This window comes from Zea mays, chromosome 2, assembly GCF_902167145.1.
Source record: "Zea mays cultivar B73 chromosome 2, Zm-B73-REFERENCE-NAM-5.0, whole genome shotgun sequence".
Classification (NCBI taxonomy): Eukaryota; Viridiplantae; Streptophyta; class Magnoliopsida; order Poales; family Poaceae; genus Zea; species Zea mays.
The window spans coordinates 8,303,357-8,323,405 of NC_050097.1; the positions used below are offsets into that span (position 1 = coordinate 8,303,357).

Below are 20,049 nucleotides of genomic sequence, written 5' to 3' on the forward strand. Positions count from 1 at the left end.
AGGGGTACCCCAGTACTCCTAAACATGGCTGGAGAACATCTTTAAAATAAACCATAAAGACCAGTAGGCACGGTTCAAAGTTAAGGCCTCATCTACCAAGGGACGCGATCCCGTCTCACCCGAGCCCAGCCTCGGGCAAGAACAGTAGTCCCGAATGGATTTATGGCTCGCCCGAGGGTCCCCTCAGGCAGTGGGCGCACCCCCGGCTCGCCCGAGGCAAAGCTCGGGTGAACTTTGTCGTATAGCAACCTCGGCTAAATCGCCTTGCCACCGACCGTATCACGTGCACATTTAATGCAGGGATCGCCTGGCACCTTATCCTGACACGCGCGCCTCAGTTGGCAAGGTCGAAATGACCGCAGTCACTTCACCCTTTTACTGATCGTTCTGACAGGATGACGACACTATTCACCCCGTTCAGACCACTGTGCCAACCACCAGGGTAAGACTGACAACAGTAAGTCACCGCCTCTCCCGAGATCGGCCTCGGGCGCAGCAGGAAGTTCCGCCTCGCCTGACCCCAGCCTCGGCCTCGGAAGGAATCGTCGTCACGCCCGACCCAGGCCTCGGCCCCAGCCTCGGCCTCAGAAGAGGTCTTCACCTCGCCCGACCTAGGTCACCGCCTCAGCCTCGGCCTCGGGAGGAGATCTTCGCCTCACCCGACCTAAGCCTCGGCTTTTGGAGAGATCACCGCCTCGCCCGAGACGACCTCAAGCCAACTACGCGAACCGGGAAAACAACACTATCCTTCCCCTAGCTAGCCCCCTCAGGCTACGAAGGAACAAGACCGGTGTCACATCAAATTACTCCAGCAGCAGGTAATGATGATTCCCAGCATGCGCCCATGACGTCGACCGCCCTCAGCTCTCTACGAAGGCAAAGAAACGTTAGCAGGACCTGGGGCCGCACCGCCAGCTACGCTTCTACAGGGCTCAAGCACTTCTCCGCCGGTCACGTTAGCACATAGCTACACCCCCATATGTACAGTTGGATCACCTCCTTGTATCTATAAAAGGAGATGCCCAGGGCCTTCCCACGAAAGGCAAAAGAAGGCTAACTCAGACGGCTTACTTCAAGGCAAAAAACCTTCTCTCCACAACACGAGACCTCTCAAGAGACCTGGGATCCGTTCCCTCTCTCGCGAAGCTTGTAACCCCTACTACAAGCACCCTGGTGCAAGATAATATAAGCCTCATCCTCCCTCTTGTGTTTCATCTTGTACCAATCCATCCGGGCAGGGACACGCAGCATAAAATTCACTAGTCGGTTGAGGGTCCCCGTGGGTCCAAAACACCGACAGATATGATTTGAACTATCCAAGCTTTTGTGTCTTCCTCAACAACATGTTGGTAGGCAAACTTTGGTGGAGAGCTTATGGAGTAAAGGCATGTTTGGTTTGTGGCTAATTGCGTCACACTTTGTCTAAGGTTAGTCATTCGAATTGAAGAACTATCCTTAGGAAGAAAAAAGTTAGACAAAGTATGTCAATTTAGGCAGCGAACCAAATATACCCCAAATCCTGTTGTTTTCTGTTCTTTTATATTATGCATTACTTGTTTATAAGGTGGCTCAAGGGTTGGGACCCGATCTACTACTTTGTGCTTCTACGACAACTTTTAAGTGGTGAATTATGCTTTACTGTATCTAGGGAGCTCAATAATTTACTTGTATCTTTGGGCAGATTTTGAATTATGACCTTAATAAGGTCTGTGCACACCAGTGCAAGGCTTCAAACGAAAGTACCACACCTGTTGCTCTCACGATTTTAAGTGTTGTTTTTACCAAATCTATTCACCCCTCTGGTCATAACGGATCCTAGGAAAAACTATTTTGTTCCAACGAGCTGACCATTGCTTGTCCACTTGATATTGTGGTAGATAAAGTTGGAGGGCTCATACTATTCATTAATTGGAATTGTTTGTGAACTCGAATGTTGTATGGACTGTTTGTGAACTCGGATGTTGTAATGTACTCCAATTTTATGTTGTGGACTATTTGTGGATTCAATGTTTATGTATTGTGGATGTTGTATGGACTGTCATTTTTATGTTGTGATTATATTGTTGATGAATTTGCTGTTTTTTTTGCATTTTTTCAATTTTTTTGCTCTGAATTTATTAATTTTTGGCAGCCTGCCATGGCCGCCGAAAATAGGGCGTGGATTTTCTGCGGGCTTGAATTTTCGGCGGCTAGAATGGGGGTCGCCGAAAGTTTACTATTTTCGGCGGCTGTCTGGTAGCCGCCGAAAATAACCATTTACTTTCGGCGGTTTTTTTTTCTGGCCGCCGAAAATATTGCATTATTTTCGGCTATTTTTTCTGGTGGCCAGAAACCGCCGAAAATAAGACTAAGGCCGCCGAAAATAGCTTATTTTCGACGGCAACGACCTTATTTTCGGCGGTTTCTGGTCACCAAAAATAACCATTTACTTTCGACGGTTTTTTTCTGTCCACCGAAAATATAGCCTTATTTTCGGCTATTTTTCTGGTGGTCAGAAACCGCCGAAAATAAGACTAAGGCCGCCGAAAATAGCTTATTTTCGACGGCAACGACCTTATTTTCGGCGGTTTCTGGTCGCCGAAAATGCCTGTAGCCCTTGTAGTGGTTGCTCTTAAATTACCAATTATTAGTATGAGCAGACGAGTTCTTTTGAAGCCATTTGACAACATAATATCCTTCCTAGATTCGTCATCAAGAATCTACCAAAAGACTGTTCAGCCCTAACGAATCTACTGTCTATATTAGCCACCATGGTCTAGGCCTTCATACCTTGTCCAACCCTACCTGATCTTTCCTTATCACACTGGCCAATATAAAGATTGGTAATTTCAGATGTGATACTAAAACGAAAAGGCATTCATATGGAGAATACAGATACAATCACTCTAATAACTTACTAAAAGATTATTCACCAGGTAACTTGCTGAAACGATTAATGTCATATAATACATCCTTCAACAAAAAACAAAGAGCGGAGATTATTATCTACTTTGGTTGAATAGCTGAGTATGAACACCCACTATTATAGTAAAAATTGTTGTTGTTGCTTCCATCATTCATAGCAAATGTTCTGAATAAGCATCTCGTCTATTTTCGTTTACAAATTGTTCAAATGATAAAGACGCTGAGTTTAACAATTGTGCCCCTTCTTTTTGTATGGAGGTCTCAAGTTACTTCACCACATCATTCATTGTTGGGCGTCTGGGCAGTCAACAACAGACTCTTCCACGCATTCATAGCCAACCGTATAAATCTTTGTAAGACAATTAATTTAGCTAAATCCCAGTTTTTTTGATCGATTAGGTCCTTCAAGGCATAGTATTATTCATCATATTGACATGTTGTTCTCCTGATTTAACGGAGAATATACTTACCTTTATCCATGGGCTGGCTGGCTATTATTAGTCACGGTAGGACAGCTCCAAAGCTGTAAGCATGACTCTCCTCGAAGAGCTGTTGCGACTCATGTAATATTCAGGACCCAAATAGGCCTAGCAACAATGCAAAAAGAGGATTCAACAAAAGTGTTTCTCGGGTGAACAGAAATTACACCATAGAATATCCAAAATACTTGTAGCACTTGCATATTTTATTTTACGACTTGCGAATTGAAAATATCACTAAACATTATTAAGAAATGAGTTCTCTAAATAAGGGAGGAGACATATGAGAGGAAACCTCATGTACGGTTTGGAAAAGGATTCCTTTTAAACAAATTGAATGCATGGCTATAGTGGATGCTAGCTTAATCCAAAATAAATATTGCAGAAGCATTGCACAATTACTATGAAGCCAAACAACACCAAGACTACAGCAAGTCATTTGATTCTGATTGTCGATACAGGGCACTCGGCACAAATTAGGAATTGCCTGCAACTCCAACAACAATAATAGTACTGGTAGTCGGGGATGAAGATTCCGTACAACTGGGAGGCGATGCCGGAGATGTGTCGGCGTCATCGTAGAAGAGGGTGACGACCTCGACGATGAAGCCCGGCGTGCATTCGTCTTCCTACAACATTTGCAGATGGTGGAACTGCGTCGCTGCCCATGGCCCGAGAGAAGGCCGCCACGACTGTGTGCCAGGTCTAAGGGTCAAGAGCCGCCTGTGAGGCGCTGCTCATGTAACAGAAGGGGAATGGGGATCTTGGCGGCGTGCGGCTGTGTTCATGGGAAGAGAGAAAAGGTGATGGGGATACTGGAGGAGGGAGAGTGGGGACGCTCCTGGCAGCCAACGACAAAGTAAGGCTCCTGGAGGTGTGGAACTTTTTTTTCTCTCCCTTCCAGCATCATCTGCAAGCATCGCGTAGTATGGAGGCCGGTTTCGCTTGTCGGCCGATGGTAGCTGAACGAAGGAAACATAAAGCAGTTTGTTGACGTTGAAATAGGATCGAACGACCATAAAAAAGAGAATGACGTGGAACATCGAGGTGCAAGCTTTGCGTCCGCGCTTCATATATAGAAATGTCAAATCTGATGGATTGGGTTTTGATTTGTTTCTTCCCTTCTCAACCCTTCTAGTTGATTTTAAGTTCATTTCTGGTTTCAAGTGTTGGAGAGATGTTTTGGGGATTTTCTCTGGGTTAGAAACAATCATGTGATCACTGCAAACTTCTAGTATGAACTGATTAAGTTCTTGTAGTGGTTTCTAATCGTTTTGATCAAATGTCAAAAACACATTAAAACCCTAATCGTGTCTGTGTTTTTGGATCCGTCTGGAAAGTTTTGATCTTTTTTACTCAAACTTCACAAATCACTTCTTCAACGCTTGCTGTCTGCAAAATTTGAAGTCAATTGGATCATTCTTTGTTAAGCGACACTACCGCTCTGACACGCGACACTGATGGATCTTGCACGGCAATGCCGCTCACCGGCATTGCTAGATATGTGCCCAACACTATCGCTTGTCCTAAAGAACTCCTTTGGATTTTGGTTGGTGTAGCCAATCGACACTTGATTGAATTGTTCCTTTTTGGAGTGTTTTGGTGCCTCTAGAGATTTGAATTGAGTTCAAGAATGAAGTAACGTGCTAGATTGAGAATTTTTAGTGGCTCTCATTCACACCCTGTAGTCGCCCTTTTCGATCCTTCAACCACTCATCTCAAGAGTTGACTCTTTTGACTTCAGAAAGTGGATATGATTTGAGATATCCAAGCTTTTGTGTCTTCCTCAATAACATGTTGGTAGGCAAACTTTGGTAGAGTGTTTGGAGTAAATCCTACTGTTTTGTGTTTTTTATATTATGCATTACTTGTTTATAAGGTGGCTCAAGGGTTGGGACCCGATCTACTACTTTGTGCTTCTACAACAACTTTTAAGTGGTGAATTATGCTTTACTGTATCTAGGGAGCTCAATAATTTACTTGTATCTTTGGGCAGATTTTGAATTATGACATTAATAAGGTCTGTGCACACCAGTGCAAGGCTTCAAACGATAGTACCACACCTGTTGCTATCACGATTTTAAGTGTTGTTTTTACCAAATCTATTCACCCCTCTGGTCATAACGGATCCTAGGAAAAACTATTTTGTTCCAACGAGCTGACCATTGCTTGTCCACGTGACATTGTGGTAGATAAAGTTGGAGGGCTCATACTATTCATTAATTGGAATTGTTGCATCCAAACAAATGTATCCTACTGTCCCATATATTGGAAAATAACTGAACTGATGTTGAAGCACGCGAAATATTTTTCAGGAAAAAATAAAGCTAACGAGATCATGAATGTAGATATGTCTGTCTTGATTTTCACCTGTAATTCTGAGTCTCTGCCTGCAATAAAAAATTAAATATTAGGCCAGAACCAAAAAACAAGATGGAGCAAACAGCAGGGATGCCCGTTTTGGATTCAGTGGATCCCATGCTGTTCAAGGTAAATCCAAGGTAATCAATGCAATTTCTCGATAATTTATACTCAGAAAAGTGAGGCAATAGTAACATTGTGCAGGTTCAGACTTCGGAAAGAACAGAGATGAGACATTGAACATCGCAGGTGCAAATGTAACTAGATTAGATCCGAGTAAGGCCTTGTTCGCTTGTCTAGTAATACACCCGGAATCATTCGAGCTGATCAAAGCTTATTTACTATATATTAAAGCCGGTTCAAAATGTCCTCTCTCGCGGTGTCCACGTCACCATCTAAATTGTGGGCCGTCGGATCGCGCATCGACGTCTACCGACACATCCCATCCTCCTCCGTTCTACGACTCCCGCGACGCTTCTAGAAAACACTAGGCGCTCCATCCACACCAACCACACCCCACCGCAATGCCCAGAGGTCCCCCCAATGTCGGAAGGGCGACGGGTTCACCCACACCCCCCGCTGGCGGATCCCCCCGCCGCCTGCCCGCCCGCGCGCCAAGAATTCCATTCACCTCCCCCCACGCTGCCAGGAGCTCTGCCCGGCCCCCGGGTGCCGAACGACCACCAGGTTCACCCGTGTCTGCCGCCGGCGGATGCCCCCCTCCCCCGGTGGCTAGGAGCTCCATTCGTGCTGCCGTCGTGTGCTGCTGGGCGTCTCCCCCAATGGTGTTACAGCATGGGCATTAGAGCACTCAATGACGGACGGGGAGCTACTCTGGCGCGCATCGTTCACCCCGGCAGTACCTATTCTGACGCGTATGGTAGGTGGCCATCATGTTCCTCACGCAAGGGCAGGTGCAACTCGGGAGGTGCCTCACTACTGCATCTACGTCCACACGCTATCGGCCAATTTCACCTTCAAATCCATCTTCCCCCAACGCCAAATACCCAGTAAGGCTAGGCCACATCTCTATCATATATGAAAGCCGGTTTTGTCTGTCATACACTTTCGTTATGAAAATGTGTGTAGCCTCCAAAAAAGCCCTTCACAGGCCTGATAAATCAAGGATTGATATTATGAGAGAAATAGGTGCCACAATTTCTAGTAGAATTTCTACATGTTCATGAATGATTTTATTGTTGCTAATGAATGTTGTAATAGATTGAGTATACTGCAATAGAGACAACGAAGGCAGATGGGTTTTTGCAGACTCAGACTCAAGTTTGATTGATTGCTATTTGCTACCAACAAAAAATAGCTACACACAGGTTCTGCGTTGCCTTGCATTCAAAGCATTTTTTATTTTATTGTAAAGAATTTGTTGTTATTTAAACTTGATAGGTCTTGACAAGAAAGTTCTATTGTACTTCATATTTGTATATATGATCAACATCTCTATGTGCAGTATGCTTGAGAATAGCTTTAAGGCTGAGTAACAAGGTTTGAAGAAAGTTATTTCATTTTTAATTTTTTTTCCTGAACATATATTGTTTGATTCGTAATTTAGTTTACATGGTATTGAAAGGGAAATGTGCCCTTGGGCCATTTCTAAGTATTTTGGTGATTAAGTGTCCAACACAAGTGCTTAAGCGATAAACTATGCCAAATTGTGGATAAGGTGCAAATCAATATAAAGGTATGATTATAGACTTAGTACATTGGTTTTTGTGTACTAACATGTTTGTCTAAGTGCTAGAATCAGAGAAAATTCAATTGGAAAAGCTTGGCTCGAAGCAGCCAAAAGTCTGCTCAGTCTGGGTGCACCGGACTGTCCGGTGGTGCACCGGACAGTGTCCGGTGCGCCAGGCTGGCTCTGGCGAACTGGCTGCTATCGGGACTTCGACGGCGGTGTAAGGCTATAATTCACCGGACTGTCCGGTGGTGCACCGGACTGTCCGGTGAGCCAACAGTCGGCCAGGCCAACGGTCGGCCGCGTAATCCGCGCGCGACGCGTGGCAGAGCCAACGGTCAGAAGGGGGCACCGGACTGTCCGGTGTGCACCGGACAGTGTCCGGTGCGACAACGGCTCCAAAACACCAACGGTCGGCTTCGCCAAAGAAGGAAAGAAATCTGCACCGGACAGTGTCCGATGGTGCATCGGACTCTCCGGTGCGCCAGGCGACAGAAGGCAAGAATTGCCTTCTTGAAATGCTCTCAATGGCTCCTAGCTGCCTTGGGGCTATAAAAGGGACCCCTAGGCGCATGGAGGAGTATACCAAGCATTCTCTAAGCATTCCTAAGCACCAAGACTTCGATTCCGCGCATTTGATTCTTTGTGATAGCAACTAGAGCTCCATTTGAGTTGTGAACTCGCCGGGTTGTGTTGTGAGCTCTTGTTGTGACTTGTGTGCGTGTTGGTACTCTGATTTCGTTTCTTGTGTGCGTTGCTCATTGAAAGGGAAATGTGCCCTTGGGCCATTTCTAAGTATTTTGGTGATTTAGTGTCCAACACAAGTGCCTAAGTGTTAAATGGTGGACAAAGTACAAATCAAGTATAAAGGTATGTTTCTCAGACTTAGTACATTGTTTTAGAGACTAATGTATTGTGTCTAAGTGCTGGAAACAGGAAAAATCAAGTTGAAATTAAAGATGGCTTTGTTCAGCCAAAGTCAGCTCTGTCTGAGTGCACCGGACTGTCCGGTGGTGCACCGGACAGTGTCCGGTGTGCCAGGCTGGCTCAGGCGAACTTGCTGCTCTCGGGAAGTGATTAACGGCGTACGACTAAAATTCACCGGACTGTCCGGTGTGCACCGGACTGTCCGGTGTGCACCGGACTGTCCGGTGAGCCAATGGTCGGCCGGGCCAACGGTCGGCCGCGCGATCCGCGCGAGACACATGGCCGAGCCAACGGTCGGGAGGGGGAACCGGACAGTGTCCGGTGCGCCAACGGCTCCCAGGCGCCAACGGTCGGCTTCGCCAAAGAAGGAAAGAAATCCGCACCGGACAGTGTCCGGTGGTGCACCGGACTGTCCGGTGCGCCAGGCGACAGAAGGCAAGAATTGCCTTCCTGGAATGCACTCAACGGCTCCTAGCTGCCTTGGGGCTATAAAAGGGACCCCTAGGTGCATGGAGGAGTACACTAAGCATTCTCTAAGCATTCCTAAGCACCAAGACTTCGATTCCGCGCATTTGATTCTTTGTGATAGCAACTAGAGCTTCATTTGAGTTGTGAACTCGCCGGGTTGTGTTGTGAGCTCTTGTTGCGACTTGTGTGCGTGTTGTCGCTCTGATTTTGTGTCTTGTGTGCGTTGCTCATCCCTCCCTTACTCCGTGCTTCTTTGTGAACATCATTGTAAGGGCGAGAGACTCCAAGTTGTGGAGATTCCTCGCAAGCGGGATATAGAAAAGCAAAGCAAAACACCGTGGTATTCAAGTGGGTCTTTGGACCGCTTGAGAGGGGTTGATTGCAACCCTCGTCCGTTGGGACGCCACAACGTGGAGTAGGCAAGTGTTGAACTTGGCCGAACCCCGGGATAAACCACTGTGTCTATCTGTGATTGATCTTCTTGTGGTTATCGTGTCTTTTAAAGTCTTTTCTCTAGCCACTTGGCTTAATTGTGCTAACTCCTAATCAAGTTTGTGGATTAAGTTTCAAGTTTTTATAGGATCACCTATGCACCCCACCCCTCTAGGTCCTCTCAATTGGTATCAGAGCCGTTCTCTTCAAGAAAGGGACTAATCGCCCGAAGAGATGGATCCTAAGGGCAAGGGGATGGTGGTCAACGATAAGGAGAAGGAGTCCTTTGTCAATGATCCAAAGGAGGACAAGCCCACTGACTCGGGCTTGAGCCACAAAAGAAGAGATGGGAGGAAGAAGAAAACAAGGCACATCAAGGAGATCATCTACTACGATGACAGTGATGAATCCTCTTCTTCCCAAAAGGACGACGATAACGACTACGAGAAAAAGAAGACGGTTAACTCAAACTTCTCTTTCGATTATTCTTGTATTCCGCATAGCTCAAATGCACATTTGCTTTCCATTCCTCTTGGCAAACCTCCACACTTTGATGGGGAGGACTACGGATTTTGGAGTCACAAAATGCGTAGTCACTTGTTCTCTCTCCATCCTAGTATATGGGAAATAGTAGAGAGTGGAATGAAATTTGATAGCTCGAATAGTCCTTTATTTATCAATGAACAGATTCATAAAAATGCACAAGCTACTACTGTGTTGTTAGCCTCACTGTGCAGGGACGAGTACCATAAGGTGAGCGGCTTGGACAATGCCAAGCAAATCTGGGACACCCTAAAGATCTCACATGAGGGGAATGACGTCACTGTGCTCACCAAAATGGAGTTGGTGGAAGGCGAACTCGGGAGATTCGCGATGATAAGAGGGGAGGAGCCAACACAGACGTACAACAGGCTCAAGACCCTCATCAACAAGATAAGGAGCTATGGAAGCACGCGATGGACGGATCACGACGTTGTCCGCCTAATGCTAAGGTCCTTTACTGTCCTTGATCCACATCTTGTGAACAATATTCGTGAAAATCCTAGGTACACGAAGATGACACCCGAAGAGATCCTTGGAAAGTTCATAAGCGGGCGAATGATGATCAAGGAGGCTAGATACGTCGACGATGCATTAAATGGCCCAATCCAAGAGCCTCAAACTATTGCTCTCAAGGCAACAAGGAGCAAGGAGGCGCTACCTAGCAAGGTGGCGCAAGTTGAGGCGGTCGGGCTTAATGATGAAGAGATGGCCCTCATCATCAAGCGGTTCAAGACGGCACTAAAGGGTCGCAAGGAGCACCCCAACAAGAACAAGACGAAGGGGAAGCGCTCCTGCTTCAAATGTGGTAAGATTGGTCACTTTATCGCTAATTGTCCCGATAATGATAGTGACCAGGAAAAGAAGAGTGGAAAGTGTGGGGGATAGATATCCCCTGGGTCCACTAAAGAAGTAAAAGGCCTCACGAAAGGCCCAAGGGCCCAATAATTCGTAAGGTCATTCTTTCGTGGGCCTAGGGAAAGACAACCAACAAAGAAAAGAAGACGTAAGACTGATTAGTGCAAACCCAGATGGCCCACAACGTCGAACGAATGAATCGCAACAGAGACCCGACTTTCCCGCGCTGAAGCCCCCATGCAACGGAGCTATGCGAGGATAAGTCGGGGAGGATTGCGTAGGGATAAACTCAAGAGGTTCACTATCTTTTAGCTACTTGTTGTTATCATATCACATGTACTGCCCCACGGTCGAGTATATAAGGCCTAGGGGGCACCCCTTCAGAAGGATCGACCCTGTTCTACTTGGCCACCCACATAAACTCTCTGCGCCCTCTATCCAGAGAACCCTCTTGTAACCACGCTCATATACTCACCAGGACGTAGGGTGTTACGCACTTCTAAGCGGCCCGAACCTGCAAATCTTGTCCATTGTCCCTCGTGCGACCGGCACGAACCATTTTGCTACAGTCGTTGACACCGTCCTACTCCTAAAAACACCTTGAGGGGCAACCCCGGGTGTGCGGTCGGACCCAAAACACCGACAGCTGGCGCGCCAGGTAGGGGGTGTGTCGACGATCCAAGCTAGCTCAATGGCCGTCACCTTCCACAGCAAGATCGCCGTGCGTCCCGGATCTGTATTCTGCTTCGGGACAATCTCATCCGTAGCGGACGAAGAGGGAATTCTACACCGCCTCGCAGATCTGCCGGAACAGAAGTCTCCTCCAACAAACTCCGAAAATGCTGGAAAGACGCTACCTCCGGCTCTTCGAAAAAAGATCGTCTCCGGGGAGGCTGGAGCTAGAAGCTCGCTGACCCGGAAGACTCCGCTGTCTACTTCCCCGACGAAAGAATGGACACGGGTCGTGAGAAAGAAGGAGACCAGGGAGAGGCAGGTTGTTCTTCCCGTTCCTCCGGCCTCAAAGGAGAACGGAAAGAAAGTTGCCGCGACAGCAGTACCGTTCTACCCCGACGTCCTCTTCATCGGGAGAGCAGAGTCGCCCGCCGTCTCTGACGATGAACCGACCGCACCTGGAGAAGAACCGCCTCAGCGAGAATCCCGCCGACGAAGGAACCGACGCAGGAACGTTCGGCGACATCACGCAGCTGGAGAACGGGATCCGGAGCAGCCTGTCTCGCGAGACGAGGTCTCAGAGATAGGAGAAACTCCGGAAGAACGCGTCTTCAGGGAACGAAGGAACTCCCGACGACGTGATCGCCGTCGGACTCAGGAGCAAGCCGAGCAAGATGCAAGGCAACGACACGAGAATCCGCTCTTCGGGCGCAACTTGAACCCCGACTTCGCCCGAGCTATGAACACGCCGAGCGAAGTCGGAGGCGTTCTAGCTCGGATAGCTGACGGACTTCCTCGGACTCCCGACGCCGAGGGATACCGACGCCTGTTCACTCAGGCAGCCAACCATCTTCTACCGCTCGCTCACCCGCCGAACGATTTGCGACACGCCATCAACAGTCGCCGAGACGCGCGAAGCTCTATCAATGCTTCACGCGAACGGCGGCACGAGAACGAAATTCGCCGTCGGGAGGAGTATGACCGAGATCATGGCTTCCCGACTCAAAGCCAGGCCACCCGAACTGAGTCGGCAACAGCTTCAACTGGTGGTACCACCCGGGGACGGTCGAGGAACCACCACCTGCCACTCCCCTCCCCGGGACAGACGTCATCCCCGACGACAGGAGGACACGTGCGGAGTATCCGCCCTTACTCCGCGCCTTAGGGCCATCCAATGGCCTCCCAACTTCAAGGTATCCAATGTCGACAAATATGAACCTAAGCAGGATCCAGGGGGTTGGTTAGCCGTCTACACCACCGCTGCTCGGGCTGCCGGGGCATCCGAAGACGTCATGACTGCGTATGTGCCCATCGTCCTCGGGCAAGACGCGCTGCAGTGGCTACGACATCTACCCCGACACTGCATCGACGACTGGGGAGACTTCAGTCGACGTTTCACCGCCAACTTCCAGTCTCTCTCCGACAAGCCAGCGCAACCATGGGACCTCAAATCCATCAAGCGCCGGGGGGATGAGACTCTCCGGTCATACCTTAAAAGGTTCCAGACCATGAGAAACCGCATCCCCGAGGTCACGGAGGCGGCCGTGATCGAGGACTTCTACAGAGGATCTAACGACTCGGCTTTCGTCCGAGCCATACTACAAAAGGCGCCGACTACCTCCGAGGAGCTGTTCCGGGAAGCCGACCTCTATATCACCACCGACGAGCGGGCCCAGGATCTCATCGGAGGAGCAAAGCCCGCACCGGCAGCACCACGACGCGACGCGAACCAGCCGCCCGACAAGCGCTGGGAGAAGAGGCCTCGTGAAGAGGTACACGCCGCCGGACCACCCGCCTCTCGCGCCCGAGGAGGACCTCGTGGAGGCGAGCGTACACTGGACGACATCCTCGACGCCCAGTGCCCGTACCACAAGGACATGCGCCATACTCTACGTAACTGCCGGGACTTCAAGCACTCCGTTGGACATGGTCGACCCTTCCAACCCCTACCGCCTCCTCCGCCGAGGGGAGGACCAGGTGAACCACGACAGCCCCATCAGCCGGAGGAGGGGGGAGGAGGAGCTTTCCCGCGCGTTGACAGGGAGGTCAACGTCATCTTCGGCGGACATGGGTCGCAGGAGAACAAAAGACAACAAAAGCTCAACGACCGCCAGATACTGGTGGCGACCACCGGCCCTCCCGCCCCGTACCGGTGGTCGGAGCACCCAATCACTTTCACTCGGGAGGATCAATGGCTCAACTTTGACCATCCAGGCAAATACCCGCTCCTCGTCGATCCGGTGATCCGAGAGAGCCGGGTAAAGAAGGTGCTAGTGGACGGGGGGAGCAGCATCAACGTCACCTTCCCCCGTACGCTCCAAGGCTTGGGAGTTCACCTCAAAGAGCTCCACGAGTCAGACACTCCTTTCTTCGGCATCGTGCCGACGGAAGGGGAATACCCGCTGGGCCACATCTACATGCCGGTCACCTTCGGGACTCCGGATAACTACAGAACCGAGTTCCTGAGGTTCGAGGTGGCGAACTTCGACTGTGGTTACAACGCCATCATCGGAAGGCCGGGGCTAGCCAAATTCATGGCCATCCCGCACTATACCTACATGATACTGAAGATGCCAGGACCGCAAGGAATCATAACTGTGCGCGCCGACTTCCAAGGCGCCGCAGAATGTTTACGAGTGGCCATCCAAGCAGCCCTCACCACCAAGCCGTCAACGGTTCCTTCTACACCGGCGAACTCTAAGCCTGAGGAAGACCTCGCCGTGCCGGCAAACGAAGCTCAGGCCGCGACCTCTATGCGGTCGACTGAAGAAACCAAGCGGATCAACCTGGGGTTTGCCGATGAGCGCAAGGCGGCCATCATCAGCTCCAGTTTGAATGACAAATAGGAAAGCGCGCTCGTCCAGTTCCTGCAAGATAACCGAGACGTATTCGCATGGCAACCTGCGGATATGCCGGGAGTCCCGAGGGAGTTGGCCGAGCACAAATTGAAAGTCTATCCTCAGGCGAGGCCAATCCGGCAAAAGCTGCGTCGTTTCACGCCCGACAAGAGAGAGGCCATTCGTGCCGAGTTAGCTCGCTTGGTCGCGGCCGGATTTATTAGAGAAGTATTACACCCCGAGTGGTTAGCCAACCTTGTTCTTGTGCTCAAAAAGAATAAAGTGGATTGGCGCATGTGCGTCGACTATACTGATCTCAACAAACACTGTCCGAAGGATCCCTTCGGGCTCCCGAGGATAGATCAGGTGGTGGATTCCACCGCTGGATGTTCTATGCTGTCTTTCTTAGATTGCTATTCCGGGTATCATCAGATTAGTTTGGCAAAAGAAGACGAGGAAAAAACGGCGTTCATCACCCCGTTTGGTGCTTTCTGTTATACCTCCATGTCGTTCGGCCTCAAAAACGCTGGAGCGACTTATCAGAGAGCCATTCAAACATGCTTAGCCGATCACTGGGGCAAGCGTGTGGAGGCTTACGTAGACGACGTGGTGATTAAAACGGAGAATCCAGAAAACTTCATCGAAGACTTACAGCTGGTTTTCAACAGCCTGAGAAGATATAGATGGAAGCTCAATCCTGAGAAATGTGTCTTCGGGGTACCAGCAGGAAAGTTACTCGGATTTATTGTCAGCCACCGGGGAATTGAAGCTAATCCAGATAAGATTGAAGCTATCATGAAGATGGAAGCCCCTCGGTCGCAAAAGAAGGTTCAGCGACTCACTGGATGTATGGCAGCCCTGAGCAGATTCATATCCAGGCTGGGAGAAAAAGGTCTGCCATTTTACAAACTGCTCAAGAAGGTGGATAAGTTTCAATGGACGTCAGAAGCACAAGAAGCTCTAGATGCACTGAAGAAATTCCTGACAACACCACCAGTACTAAAGCCGCCCCGGCGAGCTACGCCGATTCAACCAGCTGAAGATTTGCTGCTATATATCTCTTGCACGACTCACGTGGTAAACACTGCGTTGGTAGTCGAGCGAGTGGAAGAAGGGCATGCCTATCCGGTACAACATCCTGTCTACTTCATCAGTGAGGTTCTAGGTCCATCGAAGAAAAAGTATCCTCAAGTTCAGAAGCTATTATATGCAGTACTTCTAACTGCCCGCAAGCTGCGCCACTACTTTGATGACCACAAAGTCATAGTAGTCACTGGTTTTCCAATAGGGGATATTCTTCACAACAAGGAAGCCATTGGCCGAATAGCCAAGTGGGCTTGCGAGTTGGGATCCCATGATATCGAGTTCCGACCTCGCACTGCCATCAAAACTCAAGCACTGGTCGATTTCGTATCAGAGTGGACAGAACAGCAAGTTCCAGACAATCCAGAAACGGCAGAAGTATGGCGAATGTATTTTGATGGCTCGCTGAAGCTGCAGGGAGCAGGAGCAGGGATTCTCTTCACTGCACCTGGAGGCGAGCACCTCAAGTATGCTCTCCAGTTGCTATTCCCGACCTCTAACAATGCAGCCGAGTATGAAGCTTTGATACACGGATTAAACATCGCCATATCACTGGGTGCCAAGAGACTGATGGTGTATGGAGATTCTCTGGTAGTCATCAGTCAGATAAACAAGGAATGAGATTGTTCAAGTGATTCAATGGGAAGATACTGCGCCGCCGTCCGAAAGCTAGAAGATAAATTCGAAGGTCTGGAGTTTCATCATATAGAAAGAGATCGGAACACGGCGGCCGATGTACTGTCCAAACTCGGATCCGGTCGGACTCAGGTCCCGCCCGGGGTCTTCGTGCAAGAAATTCTCCAGCCGAGCGTCTCGACGGATCAAATAGAAGAATGCAACATTGTCACACCCGGTTTCGAAGGTAAACCGAATGCGAACCATGTACGTGCCAGGATCAGTAATTCACGTACACAGCGATTACATAAATGACTCATCATAGCACAATGCTTCGAATTACAATAAAGAGTAAGTAATAATATTACAAACTAGAGTCATTTACATAATATAAATCAAAGTACACAGAATCGAAACGTAGCCAACGTAAACAACCCACCACAGGCAGCTGACTGGGGGAGGTCGCTAGCCTAATCCTCGAACTCGTCGACGTCCTGGAACTCCTGGAGATCCGCCTCGACGCCTTGTTCTTTACCTGAGCATAGATTGCACCAAAGGCAACCTGGTGTTTTGTGAAAGCAAGGGTGAGTACACATCAACGTACTCAGCAAATGTCCTGTTTCTCTGAAGTGGACTAGCTTTATGAGGGGTTAGGCTCCAGCAGTTGCTTTTAGTTGGTCAGGTATTTATTATTAATGGAAGCCATGTTTTATCATATAACCAACCTGTGAACCATTTCCCCATCGAGGAAACCTCATTATCATCATCGAACCGAAATAATAAAAAGAACCATTGTATCTCGAACCATCTGTATCTCTAATCAAAGAGGATCCCAAGGCCGCTCTTAACCGTGAGCACGGCTGATATATCAGTTTCATTCCCTCTGCAGAGGTCGCACACTTTACCCACAAGTCGTGATTCCCATTCTGCCCGGAGATCATGACTCTCCATTGATCACTACCAAGGTGACCTAGCAGGGTCTCACTACGTAGCCTTTACAAAGATTCCCTAGAGGTCATAGCCGCCCGTTAGGTTTCTCCAGTTTGATAAACACAGTACCTCTCCCCGAAGGAGGGTGACTAACAAAAGCAAAACGAAAGAACCTCGGCACCCAGCCTCGGCAGAGCAAGCACTGTGCCTGGACCCCATTGACGGCACGACGGCGAAGCAACTACACCTCTAGTTACTCTAATTAATTAGCTAAGGGCATCCCATTTCACCCTCATGGTTGCACTGTTATCCCGGGTGGTCTCTCAACGAACAGGTCCTTACGGAGAGGTACTCGGGAAACAGCCCGAGTCCCCTAAATGCCACAAGTATATCATCATGTCCAGAATAAAATCATAGTATCATCATTGTATCTCATCATGTTCATTGATTAAAGTAAAGCAATAGCATGAAGCTAACCATAGTAACCCAAAAGGTAATCAAGGACAAGGTAAATAGAAAGCTAGTCAATCCTTAGGTTGATCATGGTATGCGGGTTGATGAATTATAAAGTAAATTGGACATAATAGGTCAGAGGACACTTGCCTTCACCAATCAGATGCTCAGGGTCTTCAGCCTCGTAGAACTCGAAGAGCTTGATCACTTGGTCATTGAAGCCTGACCGTCGATTCCTCGAAGCTCGGAAACAGATCGCGATCTAATCGCAACGCGAAGCGAAGACAAACAGGAACAAACAAACAAACATATTTATACGCATAAGAACATTACACCATACAAGATAAAATGTAATAAAACATGCAATATGAAAACGGAACGCGTTACTACGGTCACGCGAGGAAAAAGAAACGCGACAGTCGAAGCTACGGTCGAGAAGATATCACGTTTACACTAAATAAATATTAACTATAACATTTAATTCGACATTATCAAATATAAAAATTATACACCGTTTAGTTCGATTAATCTGCTACACTAACAAATGTCAGTTAATTAAGTAATTTAATTAAAATGGGAGATTCTAAGCGAGACAAATTTATGACGTGTGAAACAGCACGACAGCGTGCAAACGTCGCACGGACACATGCGACATAGCACGCTGACGACACACGAAAACAGTGCGCGCGACGAGCGCGAACACGCACGAATCAGCACGCGACCACGAGCACGTCACGCACGAACAACACGCAGACAGCACGTGCACGACGCGCGAAGCAGCACGCTACCGCGCGAGGAACAACACCCGCGACAGACGAGAATAACTGAACAGGCGACATGTTTATACTAAACGAATGTTAAGTAAATAGAAAGTAGTTAAGATAATATTTACCATGTTAATATTTATTATAAAAGTGAAAATTGAACATGACACATTTAATCTAGCTGATATATTAATCTAATAAATATTAGTCGAGCAAACCTTAGGTTGATTATCTAAAATATATGATAAGCGAAAATAATTTATTATTACACGTAGACGCCACACGACACAAGAAACAATTCTGCGGCACGCGCACGGCGTGCGACAACGCGTGTGAATGGCACGCGCGACATCCACAAAACAACGCGCACGACCGTGCGCGACACGCACGAGTCAACGCGACTATGCGCGCAAACAGCACGATGACGCGCAAACGATGTCGTGCGCCAACAACGAACAAATAAATAATTAGTTAAAAGCATTTAAGCTGGTGTTAATCAAGTTAACTAACATTTATATTTATAAAAGCACCAGTTAAAACTATATACTCGTTCTAAATAAATTGTTATTTTATTAACCCTAGAATAAACCAATAATTAATTATACAACTAAAACATACGACCCGACGACAACGAGCGCCACATGTGGGAATAGCGTGCGCGTTCACGCAAACAGCACGCGACCCGCGAAAACGGCGCGACGCACGAACTACTACTAAACTGTGTCGTATTTATTCTACACGTAAATTAAATGCAACACTTAAGTTGACATAACCACAATTAGAGGTATTTATTGCATGCACAGATAGAATTAACACTTAGTTCTGATTGATTTACTACTCGGTTAATCATCGTTTAGTTACGTGGATTAATTAACGTGAGCGATTCTAGACGAAATAGTTTATTGCCGCGCGACATGGCACGCAACACACTAAACAAGGTGCGCGGAACGGCGTACGCGACAGCGCGCGTCGACACGTGTGGACGACACGCACGATGTGTGCGAACGGCACGCGCTGACTTAAACGTGCCACGCGAACAGTACAGGCGGGTAGTGTGCGGACAACACGCGACATGAGTGAGCGACGCGTGATGCGTGAAGCAGAATGCGAACATGCGAGAATCACTAACTAAATGTTGTTTTTATACTAAAAATAAATTAGTTAAAATATGTGAAACAATGAAACAATATTATTAACACGTCGTTACAAATCTAAAACAACTGGAACGCGACGAAATGGATCTACGACGTAAGATATATTCAATATTTACTAGTTCACGTATTTAAGATGAGGTAGCGTATTTTAGTTGGCTAAGCCGAAACCACAAGGAGTACCACAAAATCGTGGCTGCAACCAATCCTGCACAACACTTTTTCTACGTGAGTGGTGAGCCAATTTTATTAAAGCGCGCGAATCGCGTCTCGCTCGAACGGCGAGGCGAGAACAGCACAGGCGAGTCGTGCGCGGGTTAAAAACGGTAAATCAGCTTCAATGGGGAAAACAATATTAAAACCTTAGTTAAATAAATATTTAATAAAATACCTAAAACATGTGAAATGATGAAATAGTATTAGTAACACGAGGACAACGTCGTTGCAAATCCAATGCACTTAAAACAGATTGAAACGAGTAATTAAAGCAAAAGGCATGGAATAATTACTTAATCGCAGATTACCGATGATGTAGTGCATCTCACTGGTGACGAAGTGGCCGCACAAAGGGTCACAAGAAGCAAGACCACAACAGATCCCGGAAGGATGGGATCAGTGTGGCTATGGGCATTTCTCTTCTTTCTTCAGCCAAAAGCACGACCAGGAGAAAGGGGTCATCCATGGTTGATTTGATTACACGGAGAGAGCACGACCAACAGCTGCAGGGGGAGGGTCTACTCTCCTGCTGCCCTGCTGCACAGAACGGTAGGACGCAGAGTAGCAGGTGGCCATGGCGAGTGGGGGAGAAGCATGGCTGTCGGCAAGGGGGCACTTCACCGGAGGAACGCATGGGCAGGGGCGGTTCCTGGCTGGACGCCATGGCCA

General features: G+C 48.1%; 1 protein-coding gene and 1 long non-coding RNA gene across 2 annotated transcripts; one reads left to right on the forward strand and one right to left on the reverse strand.

Annotated features, from left to right (window-relative positions):
* Positions 1–2,873: 2,873 nt before the first annotated feature.
* Positions 2,874–6,125, reverse strand: LOC118476280 (uncharacterized). The gene is made up of 2 exons (XR_004856102.1): positions 3,925–6,125; positions 2,874–3,491 (listed from the first exon to the last, which is right to left on the reverse strand). It is a non-coding gene; the product is annotated as an uncharacterized lncRNA (long non-coding RNA).
* Positions 6,126–6,173: 48 nt separating this feature from the next.
* Positions 6,174–7,208, forward strand: LOC118476279 (uncharacterized). Its single transcript, XM_035965166.1, has one exon. The coding sequence runs from the start codon at positions 6,288–6,290 to the stop codon at positions 6,756–6,758; it is 471 nt and encodes a 156-aa protein (XP_035821059.1). The 5' UTR covers positions 6,174–6,287; the 3' UTR covers positions 6,759–7,208.
* The last annotated feature ends 12,841 nt before the right edge of the window (positions 7,209–20,049 follow it).